This window comes from Tubulanus polymorphus, chromosome 2, assembly GCF_964204645.1.
Source record: "Tubulanus polymorphus chromosome 2, tnTubPoly1.2, whole genome shotgun sequence".
NCBI classification, from domain to species: Eukaryota; Metazoa; Nemertea; class Palaeonemertea; order Tubulaniformes; family Tubulanidae; genus Tubulanus; species Tubulanus polymorphus.
The window spans coordinates 10,689,752-10,707,666 of NC_134026.1; the positions used below are offsets into that span (position 1 = coordinate 10,689,752).

Sequence of the window (17,915 nt, forward strand, 5' to 3'; positions counted from 1 at the left end):
TACACTCATCTCAGTTAAGCCTCGTATTAGATTTACAATGACGTTATTTGCGTGTTTTCTACGAAAGATTTCATGCACTCTACTTAAAATGACTAGTATATATTAATTGAACGTATGAACTATCCGATCTTCGAACCGTTCAGGGCGTAAATAAACTGAAAATATACGTACGAGTAATAAGCTGATCAATTCATCACTGATATCCATATGATATCCTGGAAAGCTTAGGAAAACCTACTGTAGCTACTACTGAGTTTCGAAGAAATAGATTTTAAGCGAGAAGCGTACTGACTTTGTGTGCCAGGAGGTGTTTCATACCAAGGCTGCCATGCAGGGGGAGCGAACCGCCCAAATAAAACATAGTATTCTAAGACTCCCTGGTCGTTGAAACGTGTTGATACGGCTCGAGCGGCAGTAGGTATAATGTTTTTGAGTTCGGTTTCGGTGGGAGGCCTTTCATTTTCCAAGATGACATGATATATACCCCATACATGTTTTTGACATACATGACTTTCTCCGTAATCACTAACTTCAAACCAATCTCGTTTTGATGCCCGGTACCATGGACTGTCATGGTAATATTTGACGAATAGCACATTATTTTGAAATTTGGTAGCAACAACCGTTTTTCCTGTAGGGCATGGACATAATGCTCGACGATTTCCCGTCCGAATAGCCTCTTCGATAGCGACATTTCTTGAATCTGAACTACTCTTAACGCTTTCCTGATTCGTATGATCTTGGTGAGTTTTCGATTGAGCTGAACAATATACACTATTTACATTCTCATTATTTGATGAGTCTTCATTAGATATATGATTATCAAATTCCTGGAAGCAATCATAAGTAACATATACACCCTGTATTACGGTTCCATTTAATTTTCTTCTAGGCTTTTCACGTATCTCTACTTCACTATCCTGACATCTATCTCTATTTGTGATTATAATATTTGCTACGTCATTCTCGTTTTCATTTCGATCGTTTTGATGTCCCTGATTATTATCAGAATTGTCTGTAATGCGATCAAAAAACTTACTTTTGCAAGGTTTCTTACGTTTTTTGCCTGATGCCGCATAGTTTTCGTGAATGTGTCGAATTAGTTTATTTGGGATCCATGTTCCTAATTCCCAAGAATTTTCACGATTTAAATCTGACTTCCATTTTACGCGATATTTACATAAACCACTTTCTAGTTTGTACTGTAGAATTTTCTGAATATCTGATTCATCGAAAGTCTCAGTAACGACCGGTCTATCTTTGTTATCGTCTGCCGAAATTTGAGTGTCAGTTGGAGTATTAGCTAGATTGCTAGGTTTAGATTTTAAGCGCCCATGATTCTCGTCGAATAATTCAGGGTTTTCCTCAGCTGTTGAACCATCCCATGCGACCTCTTCATAATTCGGACGCGATGAAGGATCTTTGTATGCGATGGGAGTAAAACGTTATCAGAGATTCTTCGTAATTGATAAGCCCCTTTACTAGCTATTGACTGAATGAAATAGGGACCTACGTATTTTTTACACAGTTTTGGTGATTTTCCTTTCTTAACTTTCATGACTTTTAGCCAAACGCGATCAGTAATCTGAAACTGAGGTTTTGATGCCTTTTTATCGAACTGAGTTTTATTTTGAGCTCTTTTAATATTCTCGTTAGCGATATTTCGTGATATGACCAGCTGCCTTAATATATGTGATAAGTATGCTTTATGATCAGTAGCTAACGAATGGCGTGGAATTAAAGCCGTGTCTATTGGTAGACGCATTTCCTGACCAAATAACATGTGGTAAGGGCTAAAACCTGAACCTTCAGTTGAGGGAACATGCCTATAACTCATCATTACACTTGGCATTAGTGTATCCCAATTAGTCTGATCCTGGTTACAATACGATCTAAGCGACTGCCAAATGTAGTGGTTAGTTCTCTCGCAAACTGAGTTTGATTGAGGATGGTACGGAGCGGTGAAATGTTCACGTGAAACAATTCACAGAGAGCTCCAACTAACTTAGACATAAATGTTTTACCGCGATCAGAGACTAAAGAATGAGGCGCACCATACCGCGAAAATATCTCTTTAAAGAGAACCTTTGCTACCTCTGTTGTTTCCTGAGTTTTGAGAGGAAAAGCCTCGGGCCATTTACTCCAGCTATCTACCACGAGTAGAATATGCTTATTACCATCAGGTGTCTCCGGAAGATTGCGAAGGAAGTCAATGTGCCATCTGGAGAATAAGCCTTCAATTGGTAATGGTTGTAAGGGTGTTGGATGACTATGATAATTCCGTTTGACCTGTTGGCAATTCTCACAAGTAGAAACATATTTCCCGCAATCTTCATACATGGAATCCCAATGATATTTATTACGTAAAACACCATAAAGACGATCTCGACCCTGGTGGCAACCCCCCACTAATGAATCGTGGTAAGCTTTCAATATTTCCGACCGTAATGACCTAGGAACTTCAAGAACTGGGATGACCTTCTCGGCTTTAGGAATACCAGTAACTCTAGGCGTATACAAATAATATAACGTGCCATCGATAATACCATATTGGTCGGCCCTCCAACTGAGCTTTCGAAACAGTTTTTCATCGTTGACAGCATATGATGGATCTAACTTATGTTCCAACATGTGACAAACTTCAGGGCAATTCCGCTGTAAGTGAGTTATATTAGCAGGTTTAATCAGTTCAATCTCCTTATAAGTATCAGGAGTTAACTCAGCCACCACGGGGCTAGTATAATCAAACACGACTTCATAAGACTGAGAACCATTTGTCATTGCTGTGAAAACAGTTTCTTGTGAAGGATCATCAGGTCTAGGAGGAGGAGGTTTATCATAATCTCGTCTACTTAATCCGTCGCAATTGCCATTTTTCTTACCCGGTCGGTGTTCAACAGAAAAATTATATGCTTGAAGAGCCAATTCCCAACGTCTTATACGTTTATTTAGTCGGTTTTCATGAATATACGTTAAACTTTTGCTATCAGTATACACAGTGAATTCATTTCCAATCAGGTAGGGATGAAAATTCTGAATTCCTTCAATCAAAGCTAATCCTTCCTTATCACTAATATGCCATTTCTTTTCGTTTACACGTAACGCGCGACCACCATATCCGATATCATGTTCTAAATTATTCTTTTTCTGAGACAAAACGTAACCAATAGCATAGTCCGAAGAGTCAACCGAGAGATAGAAACGAGAATTGAAATCAGGGAATATCAAAATTGGATCACTAGTTAATTTCTGTTTAAGCGTATCAAAAGCTTTCTGACAATCAGGGGTCCATTTGAACTTCACATCTTTACAGTTCAAAGCATTCAAGGGAGAAACTATTGATGCATAATTTTGAATGAATTTCCTGTAAAAATTTGTCAACCCTAGAAAACTTCGTAATTGTTTGACATTGGACGGAACTGGAAAGCTGTCAACCTTTTCGATGCTCTTTTTACAAGTACGAAGACCCTCGGCTGATAACGTATAACCTAGATATCTGGGACAGCAAATTCACACTTAGTCGGTTTCGCAGTTAGACCGGCTTGTTTAAGCTTCTCAAAAACATTCGATAAATGAATTAAGTGACTGTCAAAATCTTGAGAGAATATGATGAGATCATCAATGAAACACAATACATATTGCCAATTCAAATGACCTAAACATTTTGACATAAGCATCTGAAAAGCCATAGGACCATTCTTAATTCCCATCGGCATTCTTTTGAAGCATATTTTGCCTTGTGTCGTTTGAAAAGCTGTTTTATGACGCGATTCTTCATGTAACGGTATCTGGTGAAATCCTGAATTAAGATCTAATTTACTAAATATCATGGGTTTAGCATCGGCTATAGTGTCAAATACATCATCAAAATGAGGTAGTGGAAATGATTGTGTTACGGTCGTCGAATACAGTTGTCTAAAATCAATAGTAAACCTATACGTATTGTCTGGTTTTCTGACCAAAACCACAGGATTATTGAAAACAGAATCAGTTGGTTCAATGAGATCGGCATCTAACAGTTCGTTAACCAAGTCGTTTTCTACCTGTCTCAAGTGTGGACTTTTGCGATAAGGTCTTTGAATTATAGGGTCATCAGTTGTTTCTATCTTATGGGTAACTAATGAAGTTTTGCCGATTTCCTGTAAGTTACTAGCAAATATTGACCTATTACATCCAATTAAATACATTAATCTCTCTTTTTGTTCCAGAGTCAATCCTGAGTTTTCTGGAATTTTTATGCCTAAATTTTCCGCTTTTTTAATTTTTTTATTATAATTTCGTGGTGTATCAGTATCAACGGAGAAAATGTTTGCACTAGTATTGTCATCTGCGAAATCGAAACAATCATCGTCAGTTACATTGTATGCAAATCCAAGCACATAATCTTTTGAAATTTGAATTGGTTCATTAGTAGGATTCACAATAGTAGCGAAAATTTTACCGTCCGTGATTTTGCATAATGTTTTACTCCACCTAAACATTTATTCAATAACTTGTGGTTGTATGGTTCAAAAACAACCAATGAACCTTCCGCCAACGTATCGACACTTATTTGAATTATTTGTTTAGTATTTGGTGAAATAACTATCCTGTTAATCGTTTTAGCTTTATTTCTGTACAGCTCTTGTTTATTCCTAAGAATCTTTAATGGAATCGAAACATCTTTAAATTCAATTGTGCCTGATGCAAGGTCAATGTTTACATTGTTTTCCTTCAAAAAATCCAGTCCTAGAATGACATCTGTATGTAGCCTATCGAATACATAAAACTTATGTGTTAATACATGAGATTGAATGAAAATGGGTACATCAATTCTACCAATTACTGAATGTGCTTCCCCACAAACTCCTCTAATAATGTTTATATCCGAATGACTATATATGGGATTTTTGATACATCTTTGATCTAGCAATACATGAAATTGATGCACCTGTATCGATTAATGCTCGTTGGGAGTGTTTATTAATATCAACGTTTATAACATTCCGATTCAACCCTGAAACTAAGCTTATATCAACGGCATTGATATCAGGTACCCATAATCGAGATGCTTTTTTGCAACAAACATCCTTACTACAATGTATGCGCTTCATATTTTGAAGTGTATACCACGTAAGTGTACAGAACGAAATGAAATTGATAATGAATAATGTATAGCTAGAAAAATACTTTGAATTGAACAATCAAAACTTGAGATATATATCAAACTAATATATCAAACGGTAATGCTTCCTAACTCAAATAACTATAATTTCCTATACTCAAAATCTGACCACTAATTTGAGACAAAGATTCAATCACATTACCTATGGCTGACAACAAGTTACCATAATGTGTTGTATCCACCAAAACAGCAGCGATTTCGGCGATCAGCACGGTCTTGTCACAAGTGTAGTTGAATGCGATCTTCTATTTTGTGGTATGTTCCAGTCAAATCCGTATATCAGCAGCTTCATCTGTACTTGTGTAAGTCACGAGGACTTAAATTTTGGTTCTCCACCATCTGTAACCGGCTGGTTGTTGTATCGGCAGGCTAGCTGGCTGGGGAACTAGCATTTACACCAGCGGTACAGGATTCCATCCATCAGGAACAACAAGGCAGTTAAACCTTATATGTACAATCTTTATTGCATCCCGGAATGAGAATGATTATCATAGCTTTACATAGTCTTTATATACAGAATCATGAGTATAATGTGAGAACTAGGTGTCAGACAAGTTGTAGACATCAGGACTCACAAACAAACACCTAGTGAAATGTTTGAGAGACATTGATTAATTATCGATGAGCACTGACTATAGCTAATTATCGTGAAAACATGTTGAGTAATGTCACATGTTGATTACGACCTTAAAGCACATATTGACACTATAGTCATAAGTTATATTATATTATTATTATTATTATTATTATTATTATTATTATTAATAGTTAGTAGAGCTATGAAATATTATGAACTGTTCGATATGACATTGTAGATCTATATGATTATGAAATATGCAAATTATATCAGGGTGACACTCTCCTTATTGCACATCAGTCATCAGCGTCTAGAAAAAGTCCTCCTTGTAGTTACTGAGCTGCTGACCCAGTTTTTCATAGCCTCTAAAATACTACTGCACATCCTACCACTGGATCACCAGTCAGTTGCCAGGCAAAAACCTTAAAGTTTCCCGCGTCTCTGTTTATAACGCATGTGCATTAGTATCCTAAGTGTTGGGGAAATCCTCCAGAAATTGGTCGTATGTGCATGCGTCGCTACAGGTGTATTTTTTCCTAAATTGGGTCATGTCAGCACGCGCCGCTGGTCTTGCTGTAAGCTGAAAATCTAAGATATATATCGGTATATCAAAAAGTGTGAATATATTTTTCTGTTAAGCATTCGTGATTCGAACCTAATAGCACATACAAGTAAATCCTGGGGCTATCAAAGTTCATTATTTCATATTCGGGATGCTGTGACTTTTTTTACTCGGCAAGCAATAACCCAGCAACACTTAGGTCATCAAAGTTCATGTCGTAACGCTTGAAATACGATCAGTAATTTTCAGGTTTCGAACCTGATAACGCCGCTTATAAGATGAAACAGCGTAAATAAGATCAATATTTTTATGGGATTCAAACCTAATGGAAACTACAGTGATTGTAGTCATTAAAGTTCACATGTAGTGCCGCATGCGTATTGTGCCGATTTCTCGACTTAAAGCAATTCCCAGCACTGACTAATGCGCATGCGTTAGCTAGAAATGGAGACTTGGGAAACGGTTTTTGAAGTCGCCAGATCAAGAGCGATCAGAAACTTCTTAGAACAGAGGTTTTAGTAGAAGTATGAATGAAAGAAAATGACAGAAATGTACAGTCTGTATTTACACATTATTATTCTAGACAACACCAATTTCAGGTAATGAACCAGTCATTATTATGCAATGTTCAGTCATCTAAGGATTTTCGTTGTTATGGAGAATTCATCAGTAGACGAGCTAAAGGACATAGTGTAGGGCTTAAGTTCTATCCATAGATCCGTAGGTCCATAAAATGTTGCTCGAAACTTTCTTTTCTACATGTATAATTTTGCTATTTTATTTTACTTTTTCACCTGTAAAGGTAGACTATTTCTTTTGAAATTCCATGAACGACTGACAAAATTATACACCATTCTTAGGATCTCTGCATATTTTGTCGCCACATTCAATTGCTAAGTTGTACAAAGCTTAGTAGCAAGTTTCGAGGTCATTGGTTTCTGTATGCGTTCACCAGGCCCAGGGGGCATTGGATTTATAAAATTTTCAGATTGTCATTTCAGACAACTCTTCAACTGGTGTCCCTGGGCCCTTAATTTCTCATCTTTTTACTGAGGCCACGGTTTTCTCAGGTTTTAGGTAGAAACATTACTATTTGAAAGAATATGAAGGAAAGAATTTTATTCCAGGAGACTAATTGAACTTAATGTTGTGTATATAGTCTTTAGTGTAACACCCAACGTTTCCGCAGGTCTTTTGCTAAAAGTATGAAATTATTTCTAATTCCAGCTTGTGTCAATTGTGTCAGGTGGTCAAACAATGGGAAATATTTAGCATCAGGTGGCGATGATAAAATCATAATGATCTGGCAAACTAGTAGGTAGGTAGCCAGACCAATGATTTGTGAATTAGAAAACTGTATAAACTTGTATTTTCTAGACGGTTTTCTTGGGATATATTGAGATTTTTATCAAAAAATGGGCATTAACGCTATGGCTGCGCGTCTTTTTCTTTATAACACTGATAGCAGGTAGGGCCACTATGTTTGGAGAAGTAGATTGAAATATTTTAAGCCCGCCTGGGTCCGTCTGTAGATAGAAATCAGTTTAGATATTAAAATTTTTGTTTAAGTGAGAAATTTTCACCACGATATGACCTATTTACACAACGATATATCATATCCACCAAAGATACATCTGCACATCAAGGTTTGAATCATTTGGATTCAAGATAGTGGACCGGCTACCATTTCTTAGTTAATCGTTAAAACTGGCACTTTTTGAACATCTTATATATGATAATCTTATATAATCAACTTATATGATAATACCGAATTGTTGTACCGACTGCTCCATCGTTACTGGATGTATCGCCTTGAAAATTAGCCCGGTGGTAGATCTCGACGTTGTTTGGGTATGGTTTTCATTGGAAATGTATTCTGGAATTTATGTAGGCGTCATTTACCAAATTTGTATAATTTTCAGTTCTGTTCATAGAGGGCGCATGGGTCCGCTGGCACAGCCACCACCTAGAGACAGCCACTGTTGTCTGTTAATACTCTATGAGTTACTGCTGCCTTTTTGACCTGGCTGCCGGGTCACAAAACAGTTTTAGCCCACTTGGGACTTTAGTCCCAGCGGTCTATTGCATTCACTTTTTGTCCGTTTGTCCGTCCACCCATCCGTCCATAGACGGAATCCAGTTATTTTGGGAAGTTTTTAAGACACTTCAATGTAATGTCTTGATATTTGGGTTACATATGTACCTACCCTAGACACATCTTCAACCCAAAAACTGGCCCTGTCAGAATCAAGATGGCCGACTGGCAGCCATTGTTGTTCGCCAAAATCAGCACTTTTTACACATTTTTCGAACTTCTTGAAGGAAATTTTTAAGAGACTTTGATCAATTACCTTGATCTTTGGTACATATTTGAATCCTCCAAGGGTCTGTCAGCATAAGAAATATTTGGTCGATCAGACTCAAGATGGCTGTCCTATCCTCAGTCAATTATGTCGCAATTGGCGGCCATCTTGGTGTCATCAGTACTCATTCATAGGTGGAAAAAAGTTATTCCACATCATATTGATTCCTAAGCATATTTTGTTACCACAATACATTGGAAAGTACTAGCTCATAATGTGTTCTATGATTTTGGTGAGTTTCAATGTCATTGCTTTTTGTATATGGCCACCAGGGGGTGTTGAATAATAACTTAGTATTTCTATATTGTATTCGTACTTAGACATATTTTTTTACCACGATCAATTGCAAAGTTGTAGCTCATGACGTGTTCTATGATTGTGGTGAGTTTCAAGGTCATTGGGTTTTGCATATGGTCACCAGGGGGCGTTGAATAGTAGAATAACTTAGTATTTCCATATTAAATTGGTAAGGAGGCATATTTTGTTATCACAGTCGATTGCAAAATAGTAGCTGCTGACATGTTCTATGATTGTGGTGAGTTTCAAGGCCATTGGTTTTTGTATATGGTCACCAGGGTGCATTGAATATTAAAATTGATCGATTGTTGAGTATTTGAAACCACTTCCCAAGTGGGCATGGCATCTCCGGACTCCTAGTTCAAATGTAACAGACGTGGTAAATAAAAAAGCAATTAACCCACTGAACTATTGCCTACGAGACACTGCTGCCGGTTCATAGAAATACGCTCACTTACTTAAGTCTAAAGCGTTAGCGTGTGTGACTAAACATTTTTGTTTTTTATCTGTTACCTACTGCACCCATGTAAAATTCATACATTTTGAAATACCCGTACTTTATATCTGTTTCTATCTATAATTCTGTTACCTTGGGCCTCTACAGGAAGAAGACATTTTCGATATGTAAGGCACCCCAGGGGGTTGATCTGCTACATGCGACCCCTTAAAAATCTCAAGTGCCCTTTTCAAAAAAGAATCTCATAAAAATACTGTCCGGTCCGCTACAGCGCCAGCAAAATCTGACTTCCAGACCTATGTCTGAGGTGAATGCCCTGTAATGAATTAGAAAAAAGGGCACATATTGAATCAATTGCGAAAAAGGGCACGTTTGTTAAAAGGGGCACATTGAATTGTGAAAAAGGGCACGTTAATTTGCCAAAAATTCAGAAAAGGGGTCCAAAAATAGTTTGAAAAATCCTGTTAAGGGCAGAATTAATCTCCAAAAAGAGGGCGCATTCAATCATATTACTGAAGTGCTCTAAAGGGCAAAGCTCAATGACCATCACATATTCTAAAAAGGGCATGTTCAAATTGCAAAAAATCCTATGAGGCACATTATTGCCAAAAAGGGCACGTTGAATTACCAAACTTACGGAAAAGCGTTCCAGAAATACTTGGCTCAAAAACATTACTCGATAACTATCACTTTCTGAAAATGTTCAAATTCGGACACATTCACATTGCAACAGGCCTAAATACTAAAAGTGGTATGTTATTGCCTAAAATTCAGACAAGGGTATTTTTTGCTATTTTTTGCTATTTTAAATGCCTCTGATAGGGCTTCGAAAAATTCCTTGGGGGACCTATAAACCCCCTTGGTGGCTTTGCACCTTCGGTGCTCACCTCGTCGTTATACGAATCCGGACAGTTGCTCTGTTGAATGAGTGCTACTCCTTAAATTTGGGCCTGGATCCGCCCCTAGACCCAGTATCCACAGGCACAGGTCAAGTCAATCCCGAGATCCCATATGGTCTCTAGGGGCACAAGTGATCACACCACTTAATAGGCCACTTTAAAATACTTTGACTCAATTCACGTGCAATGAATTGAAAAGTCTACATTTAAAGATCATCGGTTGTTTCCACGGGTCGGGCTTTCCACCAGTAAGCAGTTAATTCAAAGGCGATTTCCTCGATGACATCAGATAAATTGATAACATGACAACTAGTTCAAATTCCATATGCTGGTACGTGATAGTACGTTGTCATATCCAAGTATGTCGTTGAAAAAATCATAGCCTGCTTCATCGCAAATTTCATATATTTCGTACGTTGTCATATTAAACTATATCGTTGATGTAGCGCACTGATTTTTTTTCATCATATACCATGTGATAAAACCCGATGACCCTTAAGTGCGCAAAGCCATAGGTACTTTCCTATATATTGTACACATATACTATTGAAATAGAGGATATATCGGTTCAGCTGCATATCATGGTCTGATATAAAATTTACCCGTTACTTGTACTTGTTATTTTGCGATTAGAATTTGTTTGTTCTTCATTCTCTCCATCTGTTCCAGTTCCATAGTTGTAAGTTAAAAATTGGGAATCAAATCTTCCCTCAGAAGCATGGATCATGTGTGTTGACACTGAATATGAATTTTGCATTATGATTATTTGTAGGTACACAGGTTCATCGACAGTTTTTGGTTCTAGTGGAAAACTGGTGAATGTTGAAACGTGGAGATGCAATAACACACTTCGTGGTCATACCGGAGGTAAGCCTACATTTTTTCTTGTTCATGTACAGTAGAACCCTTTGAAGTTGCGTTGAGCTTACCGGCCAAGTCATATTTAGAAATAATTTTCTGAACTATTGGGTTTGCCCCTTTTCACTTTCAACTTTTCGCTCAAGCAGTGAAAAATCCAGCTATGACAAACAAATGGTGCTGTCATCTACTAACAAACTTAAAACAAACTAATTTGCTCTGAACAGCTAGCTCATGGCTTTGATGGATGGAAATGACAGTAGAAATATCCCTGGATCATTTGACCATAAAATGGTGACTAGAATTTTTGGTAGGGTAAACAAGCTTCGACGGGTGTTTGTATGGAAATGGCTAAAAATTGCTCACTGAAAAGGCATGGGTATAGCTCAGCTTACAAACCCTAGCCTTTATTCGGCTTTTTTCATATTTCAGATATCTTAGATCTGGCCTGGTCGCCTAATGACGTATGGTTAGCGTCCTGTAGCGTCGATAATACTGTGATAATCTGGAATGCGTTGAAGTTCCCCGAACAGATCCGCAGTCTACGTGGTCACACCGGGCTCGTAAAAGGTGTTACCTGGGATCCTGTTGGCACGTATCTCGCCACACAATCTGACGATAAAAGCTTGAGAATATGGAGAACGATGGACTGGCAGCAAGAGACTAAAGTTACTAAACCATTCGATGAGGTTTGTATAAGGAACAGAATTCTTCACATATTGAAGTTTATCATTTCTAATCTAGCTGGCTATTGTATTCACTTTTCATCTGTCCATCTGGTTAGGGTTTGTAGTTGATTTACACGCCCTCAATGGAACAGCTTGATTTTTATATTCTTACTGAAGTACATGTACATGAATTAAGTATCATATCTATTATACCAACCTTTTTGAACACGCTTGGTCTAAAAATTGACCTACACATGCACTTGTTGGCAAATATTGAATCGTTCACTGTCTTGATTGTAAATTTGATCGATAATAAACATTAATCACATAATACGTACCAGATGGATACGGGTGCCCGTCTATCAGTATTGAGCTCAGGGCTTATGGTTTTCTAGAATTAACACAGTTATATGAGCATCCTCTCCTGTTTCATTTGAGAAATGTTCACCAGCGCTTTGGGAGTATTCTTGATACTTTACTAAGTATGTGTGCTGTGTTTTAACATGTTCAGATTGCCAATTTTCAGAATCTTTAAATCCAAAGAGTTTGACATAAATATATTTTGGTGTTCATGCACGTATCAGATAGAGGTGGCTATGAGAATATCAATCATTTCTTTGGAAACATCAAAAGAGGGTTCTGGTTGGACTCTTTTTGGTGTCAGCTAAGAATGTTTATCATGGAAACTTCATTTCTGGTTATATCACATATACCTTTTGCATACATTGTGTATTGTAGTGTGGTGGAACGACTCATGTATTGCGTTTGAATTGGTCACCGGACGGTCATTATTTGGTGTCCGCACATGCGATGAATAATTCTGGGCCTACCGCTCAAATCATTGAACGAGATGGCTGGAAGACTAATATGGACTTTGTTGGACACCGGAAAGCTATCACAGCTGTGGTATGTTAGATATTGATTATTACCATTAATTATGCTTGAAATTATTCTTCTAAATATCAATTTCCTTGGTGCAAGACTATCTGTGAGCACCAATACACCAATTATCTCCTTAAAATCCAATCTCCCTAAAATCCATTGATTCTCCACTTCATACATATTTCTTTTCTTAGGTTCATTTAGCCTGATTCCATGCAGTTCTTTTTACGATTTTTAACTAAACTGTATTATTATACTTCTATCTTGTGGTAGTTGTATAAACTTAATTTAGATGTATTAGATGATTAAACTTTATTGAGATGTATTATTATATGGACCTTCGTGGTATGAAACAGATAGTTAAACGAATAAAGCATGAATATGCAGCTTAGTAAGAGATGTCTCGGTTGACATACTTATATCAATATAATATCAGATAATTGGAAACGCATTTAGTATGATAACTTCATAATTGCCTTTAAGATTCGTACGAACAAGGTCCGACTAGAATTTGTTATGAACATGTAAGAATAGCTCATCAGCTCATCAGCTGTAGGAAGGGAAGGAATACCTGGTTGGTACCCTACATACAGAATGATCAATACAGGTTTTCAATTCTTAAGGTGAACGAGGATTCATAATGGATGAAAACGCAGTTTGAGACCCCCAGAATTTTAATTTTCCAAAATATGATTCAATGGGCTTATAATATAGGACTTTGCAAAAGTTGATTCAATCCTGAGTAAAAACTTGGAAACAGAACATCTTACCAGTCATGGGCCTAATGAATTCAAACCAATATTTATTCTTCATTCCAATGTGTCAGAAAGCCATAATTTTCAAATTTTTTGTTGGAGGACTCCCAGGACACCTGGTTGAATCTGCGCGCATTTCGTGTGTACACTTCAAAAAGTTCCCCTTTCGTGAAAATCAACCTCCCCGAAAGAAAAAAAATGGGTCGGCTACAGGATGATGGAGTTAGTTTTGTATATTAATACATTCGTTTTGATTTACAGAAATTCAATCCCAATATACTATCTAAAAAGATGAAGAAGGATGCTCCTGGGGTTTGTACGATTTTAAACTTTTTTTCTAATTATATAATTTTTCTTGGTAGTTTTTGCTAATGAATTCATTTTTGTTTTAGGCTCAGCAGTATTGTTGTTGTGCTATTGGTAGTCGAGACAGATCTCTTTCAATATGGGTGCGTACTATGTTTTGAAAAACCACTGGAATAATACGCTTGCCAGCTGAAGTCAGTCCTGAGCAAGGATAACTTTATTGAGAGTATTTTGGACCCGTGAAATCATCCAATTAAATATGAGAATAACTGTCAGCGAGCTAGAAACAATAATGATTTATTCCTTTAAGTGCTTTCCTCCTTGGTTTGGAAAATTTTTTGGAAATTCTTTTATAATCTTGCAGGTAACCGCATTGAAACGTCCTTTAGTTGTTACTCACGATCTCTTCTCAAATTCAGTTTTGGATATATCTTGGTAAGAATAATGTTGCGCGAGCAATCTTCTCTTTTTCCTTAAATAATGCGTGCCCATCATTGAATGCATATCAATTGTTTCAGGAGTCGCACGGGAATGGAGCTGCTTGCATGTTCTTGGGATGGGACGGTTGCGTTTATTCAGTTCAGTACTGGTGAAATTGGAAACCCTCTTTCACATGAAGAAAAGGTGAGGGCATCTTAGACCACATGCCCATTAGGGCTTTCAGTTTTGATTGATATTCAATTGAAGTCCATCGTTAGAGCTATTTATTGTTATGAGGACGCAGCATTGCCTCTTGGTTTTTCTTGATTCCAACAATTCGATAAACGTTGAGTCCACTTATTGGGTAAATCAATTAACATTGAAAAGTACACCCAGGAAGAAAGACACTCTAAATATTTGGATGGATATATGAAAGCTGTGGGTACTGGAGTGTGTAATGGGTAGTGTAGTGTGATCTGTGTGCATTTGTGGCCAGCACACAGATCACATTGTTCAATGGGGTTTGGTCCAGGACTCGCGAGATTTTCAACAACACAGAAGTAACGTGTAATAAATGATGACTTGAATTGCATGACTACCTACCACCCCTCATTATTGTTGGAAAACTAAACGTTCCGCACTGACTAAAAATTTGTAATAACATTTTAGAAATGGCCAGAATTGTAACTTAGGTTCTATCTCATTTTTATTTTACAATTGCGATTGGTATAACTTTTTTTTAAACGGCCGTTAAGGCTTCATGTTTCGTCTGCAATTCACTGCAAATAGTTACGCAACTACACAGATTTCAGTGTTTTTGGCAGCTGTACACTCAATCGGCACCGTTCGTGACTAGCTTCACTGCGGAATTATCATTAATTAACATCGCCATATCACATCATATATTGTTATATTGTGCCTTAAAACCCTAACAGCCGAAATAATTGAAATGCACACATGATTTCTATCATTGAAAATTGAGAGAATGGCCATGTTTGTGTTTGCTGCTTCGCGTAAATCCCGCGCGGTGGCACAACCGCGCGGAGTGGGGCCGATACGTCAAGTAAGAAAAGTCATAATAAACGAACCAGCAGCCTCAATTTTTTAAGTCTCTCGTGGAATACCTCAATTTTTCAAGTCTCCCATCAAACGCCTCAATTGCACAGCCCATAGAAAAACTTTATCATGGTTACGTAACAGATGCACCAAAATATTTTGAATATTTAAATTGATAAATGCTTGCTAAGCTTTATTGAAAAAATTGAATTATGTTTATAAATAGATATAAGAAGATGAAACTATTTTATGCATGAAGGCCCACCAACCTCAGGCAAAAAATTGATTCAAGCAAACTGCCGACGATCGCTATCTAGCCGTAGGCTATAAAATTGTCAAACCTAAACTACATGTAGTTGATTATCACCCCTAATGCTCGGAAAATGTATGTGAGCACCTCAAAATATGAGACTTTTCTGGGGAAGTACCCCCAGGCCCTACTCCCGATAAGGGTTTGTGCCTTCACCGCTCGTTTTCTGAGGATACCCCTGGGAAATTTTGGAGAACACCAGCTGGGTGAATGATCTGGTGCATTGTCCAATTACCTCCATTCGAAAAACCTGTTACTATTCTTCATACACAAATTGAAAAGCAAGTTAATGATAATTCTGTAAATGGTAAAAACTCGTTATCATATGATCAGCTTTTTATTCGAACAATATTTCCTGAAAATTTCAGAATCATTTCTACCAGAAAGTGTATGGCAAAAGTATTGCAGCTGGTATTAACAGCCAGATGACGAAACAAATCATTGAAACACCAGCGATGCTGAATATACAACAACAAAAACAGCAACAACAACTACAAGAAATGAACAAACAACCTACCCTCACTAACGGGAACTCAAATTTGTCACCGACAAAGTCCAGAGAATCATTATCGGTAAGATGTTTCATAGTGCATTTGTCCATATTACTGTCTATTATGTAAAATATAAAGGTAACTCGCAGATGAGTACTGTGAAGTGTTGGTACACTGTATATGACCCATTGATTATTTAGATTTCATTAGTTTTAGTTACTAATCCATGTTTCTGTTCTGGTTTCAGGGTAGCAGTAAACAGATAGAAACTAGAACTCCTGATGGCCGCAGGCGCATCACTCCTATATTCATTGCTCCTCAACCAGATTTCGGGTACAGTTTCCATTTCTATACATTATTTCTGTCTGTTTGAACTGTGAAAAAGAATCAATTGGTTATTATCTCAGTAAATCCATATTGATAATATTGTATTCATTTGATTACGTGTATTGCTTTCTAACTTCTGGAAGGGTCTCTAAACAGTAGTTACTGTTGTTTCAGTGATGCTCCGTTACCGTTCTCTGCAAATTCGGAGCCAACGTTCACTTCATCAAAAGAAACTAGTAAAATAGTCGTTGAAAAACAGAATGTCATAACCAGCCCGAATTCAAACAGTTTACCCGGCAAGTCTGAAACAACAAAACCGTCATTTCCAATGGAGGAAATCAAGGTTAGAAAATCAATGCAACTTCAAAATACTCATTTTGTGTTGTAACTCATTAATTAATGCTAATCTAATGCTAATGTTACACTTACAGTTGACTGCTTTAGAAAGTAAAGTTGCAGAGAAAGCAAAACCTGCTTCTGCAGAGACCGGCTCAACTGCCAAGTAAGTTCAACATAGAAACTGTTCACTTGCTCTTTTATCACCCCAGGCGGAGCTGCATCTTATTTTAGTGCGCTATCCAACATCCAACGTCCTCCATGTGCCTTCCCCTTGAGACCTTTTTAGTATGAATCTGCCTGCAATTCGTCATCAATGATGGATTTCCCTGAAACTTAGTATGAGGATTGGCGCATTTGAGTTGTCCTATCCTCTTGATAATGGATGTTATCCGCTCATCTCATATGGCCAACAGGGTCACCATCTTGAATTTCTTGTTAGCATGATACAAGCTTCAAATTCAAATGGATTTTTCCAAAACCTTTGTGTGGAGATTGGAGAATGTTCAATCCGATTGAGAATGGAGATTATTAGCCATCTAATGTGGCCACCAGGGAGGCCATCTTTTCACTAGTAAGAACAATTAATTCACTTAAGTAAACTTAGCTGTTTTCCCTGAAGTATGGTAAGTAGTATTTTATCGTCTACATGGAAAAAGTTCATGCATAAGTCAGATTGTTAAAATGAAAATTACAAAAATCCAACTTAGTTTGCTGCAGAAACGTGTCATCATGACACAAATTGGAATTGGAACATTTTGAATGTTTTGTCCAGGACCAGTGTTCTCCATTGCAAAAAAATTCGTAGGGGCGGTGAACTCAGAAAACGATGTCGGGAACGGAGGTCCGGGGGCCCTCCCCTGGAAAATTTTTAGGTGCTCAGATGCGTTTTCCCAGCATTTGGGGTCATAATCAACTAGTTTAAGTTCAGTAATTTTTATAGCCTTTGGCTAGAAAGCGATCGTCGGCAGTTTGCTTGAAGCACTTTTCTTATGGAGATTGGTAGTCCTACGTGCATAAAATAGTTCAATGTTCTTCCATTCCTAGCATTTATTTATTTCCATTTGGTAACCTAATGTTTGAAAAATATTTTGGTAATCATAATTAAAGTTTTTCTACGGGCATTGAGACTTGAAAAATTGAGGCCACTGGTTTCATTAATTCAGCGGCTGAGTGCAGCAGTGTTT

General features: G+C 37.4%; 1 protein-coding gene across 3 annotated transcripts in view; it reads left to right on the forward strand.

Moving 5' to 3' along the window:
- The window catches only part of LOC141900378 (protein HIRA-like), a 57,695-nt gene that overhangs the window by 7,765 nt on the left and 32,015 nt on the right, over window positions 1–17,915 (forward strand). For 2 of the 3 annotated variants that reach the window (XM_074787249.1, XM_074787251.1), the window contains exons 4-15: window positions 7,531–7,621; window positions 11,092–11,186; window positions 11,610–11,866; window positions 12,584–12,751; window positions 13,744–13,794; window positions 13,875–13,931; window positions 14,153–14,223; window positions 14,307–14,412; window positions 15,943–16,146; window positions 16,313–16,398; window positions 16,567–16,735; window positions 16,824–16,894. In XM_074787249.1, the coding sequence (XP_074643350.1) occupies window positions 7,531–7,621; window positions 11,092–11,186; window positions 11,610–11,866; window positions 12,584–12,751; window positions 13,744–13,794; window positions 13,875–13,931; window positions 14,153–14,223; window positions 14,307–14,412; window positions 15,943–16,146; window positions 16,313–16,398; window positions 16,567–16,735; window positions 16,824–16,894 (1,426 nt within the window). Of the gene's footprint in view, window positions 1–7,530; window positions 7,622–11,091; window positions 11,187–11,609; window positions 11,867–12,583; window positions 12,752–13,743; window positions 13,795–13,874; window positions 13,932–14,152; window positions 14,224–14,306; window positions 14,413–15,942; window positions 16,147–16,312; window positions 16,399–16,551; window positions 16,736–16,823; window positions 16,895–17,915 lie in introns of all 3 variants that reach the window. The other variant, XM_074787250.1, reaches the window with a different exon arrangement.